The following is a 3,640-nucleotide window of genomic DNA, read 5'->3' on the forward strand; positions in this document are numbered from 1 at the left end:
ATTATGTGAAAGTAGAATACCTTATAGAAAAACTGGCAAAACTCCTTATGAACTGTGGAAGGATTATAAACCTAACTTGAAATATTTAAAAGCGTGGGGTGCCTTGCTAAGTACTTTTGCCCGAACCTAAAAGGAGAAAATTAGATTCTAAAACTGCTGATTTTATGCTCATTGGATCTGCCGAACATAATGTTGCATATAGATTTTTGTTTTAAAAGTGATGTGCTCGATTGCAATACTATAATTGAGACAAAGAATGCTTAGTTTTTTAAATATATTTTCCATTGTCTGATAAAATTCCTCATACCTGGTGAAACAAATAATGAAAATACCTCTAACGAGGAACTTAGAAGGAGCAAAAGGCCTAGTAAAGCACCTGAGACATCACAATACACGACATAACCCTCTGGACCCTCTGGAAGTGTTAGAACTGGCGCTGAGGTCAACCTGTTCTTAAGCTCTTGGAAACTCTGCTCGCAAGCCTCCGTCCATTGAAACTTAGTTGATTTATGCGTCAACTTCATCAATGGTGCCGAAAGGGAAGAAAAACCCTATACGAACCTCCGGTAGTATCCTGCTAAGCCTAGAAAGCTACGAACCTCTGTCGGAGTGGTAGGTCTAGGCCAAGATTTCACGGCCTCAATCTTTTGAGTGTCTACCTTTATACCTTCATCGGATACAATATGCCCCAAGAATGCTACAGATTTCAACCAGAACTCACATTTAGAAAATTTAGCATACAACTTACGATCACAGAGTGTTTGGAGTACCGCTCGCAAGTGGTCCACATGCTCATCCTCTGAACTTGAATAGACCAGAATATCATCAATAAATACTATCACGAACATATCTAAAAATGGACGGAATAGGCTATTCATCAAGTCCATAAATAAGGCGGGAGCATTCGTCAACCTGAAGGACATGACAAGGAACTCGAAGTGGCCATATCGGGTCCTGAATGTCTTCGGAATATCTTTCTCCCGAACTCTGACCTGGTGGTATCCCGATCTCAAATCTATCTTTGAAAAGAATCTAGCCCCCTGCAACTGATCAAACAAGTCATCAATCCTTGGAAGTGGATACTTATTCTTAATAGTTACCTTGTTCAGCTGCCTATAATCGATACACATCCTCAACGAGCCGTCTTTCTTCCGTACAAAGAGTACCGGTGCACCCCAAGGTGAGGTACTAGGCCTGATGAAACCTTTCTCCAGCAAATCTTTTAACTGCTCCTTCAATTCCTTTAATTCGGCAGGTTCCATTCTATACGGAGGGATGGATATTGGTTGAGTTCCTCAAAGCAACTCGATGCTAAAATCAATCTCTCGCTCTGGAGGAATACCTGGAAGTTCATATGGAAACACATCTGCATACTCATTGACTACGGGAATAGACTGAAGTGTAGATATCTCAGCATCTGCATCTCTAACTCGCACAATATGATAAATGCACCCTTTTGCAATCATTTTCCTCGCCTTCAGATAGGAAATAAACCTACCTCTGGGTGCCGCTGTATTACCTACCCATTCAAGGACTGCCTCACCTGGAAAATGAAATCTGGCTGCCTTTGCTCGGCAATTAACTGTAGCATAGCAAGCTGACAACCATCACAACGTCTGGTGAAGACTCCTGGTCCTGTCGACCCGCTAAAGCATAAATACGGTTCTGATTAACACCTGAACTGGAAACTCTACCTCTGCCTCGACCTCTACCAGCCGAAGATTGAGACTCGCGCCCAGAAGGATGCACAGACCTAGATGATCCTGTCACTGAACTTGCTGGTTGTGCCATACCCCCAGAATCTCTATTTGGGCAATCTCGCATCATATTCCTCGGACGCCCACATGTATAACAAGCATCACAACCTGCTCGGCATTGGCCCAAGTGTCCTCTACCACAAATGTCTCACCGCGATAGAAATGACCATGTTTGCCTTGAACCTCGTTATCGTTGCAAAACTGACGCCCGTGATCTCTCACCTGGTCCTGACTGAGTATAGCGGTCATACCTGTAACCCTGTAACTGAGGTGGCGGAGGCCTAGGTGGCCGTCCAAAGTACTGGGGCCTATAACTACCCTGAGACTGTTCCTAAGACCTAGGAAATCTCATCCTCTTACGCTGCCCTTGCTCAGTCCTCTCTGTACCCTGCTGTCGACGCCTAACCCTTTCTATATTCTGAGCGAATGCCTGAATCCGGGAGATATCCATATTATCATGCAATGCAGCGGTGGCACATGCCTCGGTCAACTCTGGGGCTAACCCTGCTATAAACCTGTGGATCCTGTCACGCATAGTAGCAACTATGGATGGTGTATATCTAGCTAATGAGTCAAAATGGAGACTATACTCTCGAACACTCATATTGCCCTGCTTAAGGGCTAGAAACTGATCGACCCGAGCCTATCGAATCTCCTGCAGTAAGTACTGGTCAAGGAAAGCATCTGAAAAATTCTCCCAACTAGCTGGAAAGCATCTGAAAAATTCTCCCAACTAGCTGGAGGTGCATCACGTGCCCTGGACCTCTCCCATCCCTCATACCAAAGGATGGCTATATCTCGGAGTCAAAAAGTTGCTAGTTCAACTGCTTCTTTCTCTGTGGCATGCATAACCCGAAAGATCTTGTGAAGCTGATCTATGAAATCCTGCGGGTCCTCCCTCTGATTTGACCCTGTAAACTCTGGGGGACTCAAAGCAATAAACTCTCGGACCCTTGAACTCCCAGACCCCTCAGAAGATCCTGCACTAGCTGATGCCTTAGCTTGTTGCTGGGTAGCTACCAATTGTGTCAACAAATACACCGCACTACTCAAGTCCTTATCTGGTGGAAGTGGAGGGGGAACTGGATGTGCGGTATCCCTAGGAATCTTCTCAGGTGGTGGAGGAGCCGGTAATGGCTGAGTAGGGGTCTCGCCTCGGGCCTTAGACTGGGACCCATCTACTGGGGGTACCCTGCTGGTCCCCTCACCTGTTGTTGTATCTCGCCTCTGGCTAGCCGTAGTCTTCCTAGTCACCGTCATCTGTGCATGCAAACACCAACACATAAGTTTAACTCAAATTTCCTATAACTCAGTTCTACAGCACGATGTAGATTTGAAAGAAGGATAACCAACTCCTAAATGCCAAGTAGCTCCCTGCTTATATAATGTGGTGCACAACACATCTATAAACAAGATCCTACTAGACACGGCTTGTAGACTCCCTAGGACAGAACTGCTCCAATACCAAGTTTGTCACGCCCCGACCTGGAAGCGAGACTGGCACCCGGTGCCTCAACTTACCTAGTGTACCAAATTGCGACTAAGGGACTCTGAACATATAATGTCATAATTTGGCCAAGGGGCCACCTTGCAAGACAATTTGCGAAGCAAAATATAAAACTGAATGGAAACTAGCGCTGACTAAACATCAATATAAAGTTGGGCCGACAAGGCCGTCATAACTACTACAACTGACAAACCACCAAAATATACATACCAGGCCTACAAGCCCAACATAATGCACTAACTGACAGGATATGTCTACAAGCCTCTACTGATAGATATATTGTGATCGGAACAGGGCCCCGGCCTACCCATAATATATATACATACATATAGAAGATATACACAAAAACCTAGACCCGAAAACTCCGAAGGATGTG

The 3,640-nt window shown here is 45.1% G+C and overlaps 1 protein-coding gene across 1 annotated transcript; it reads right to left on the reverse strand.

The window, feature by feature from the left end:
* Positions 1-2,561: 2,561 nt before the first annotated feature.
* Positions 2,562-3,017, reverse strand: LOC138906329 (pre-mRNA-splicing ATP-dependent RNA helicase PRP28-like). Its single transcript, XM_070194866.1, has one exon. The coding sequence runs from the start codon at positions 3,015-3,017 to the stop codon at positions 2,562-2,564; it is 456 nt and encodes a 151-aa protein (XP_070050967.1).
* Positions 3,018-3,640: the final 623 nt, after the last annotated feature.

The sequence above is a fragment of the Nicotiana tomentosiformis genome, chromosome 2 (genome assembly GCF_000390325.3).
Source record: "Nicotiana tomentosiformis chromosome 2, ASM39032v3, whole genome shotgun sequence".
NCBI classification, from domain to species: Eukaryota; Viridiplantae; Streptophyta; class Magnoliopsida; order Solanales; family Solanaceae; genus Nicotiana; species Nicotiana tomentosiformis.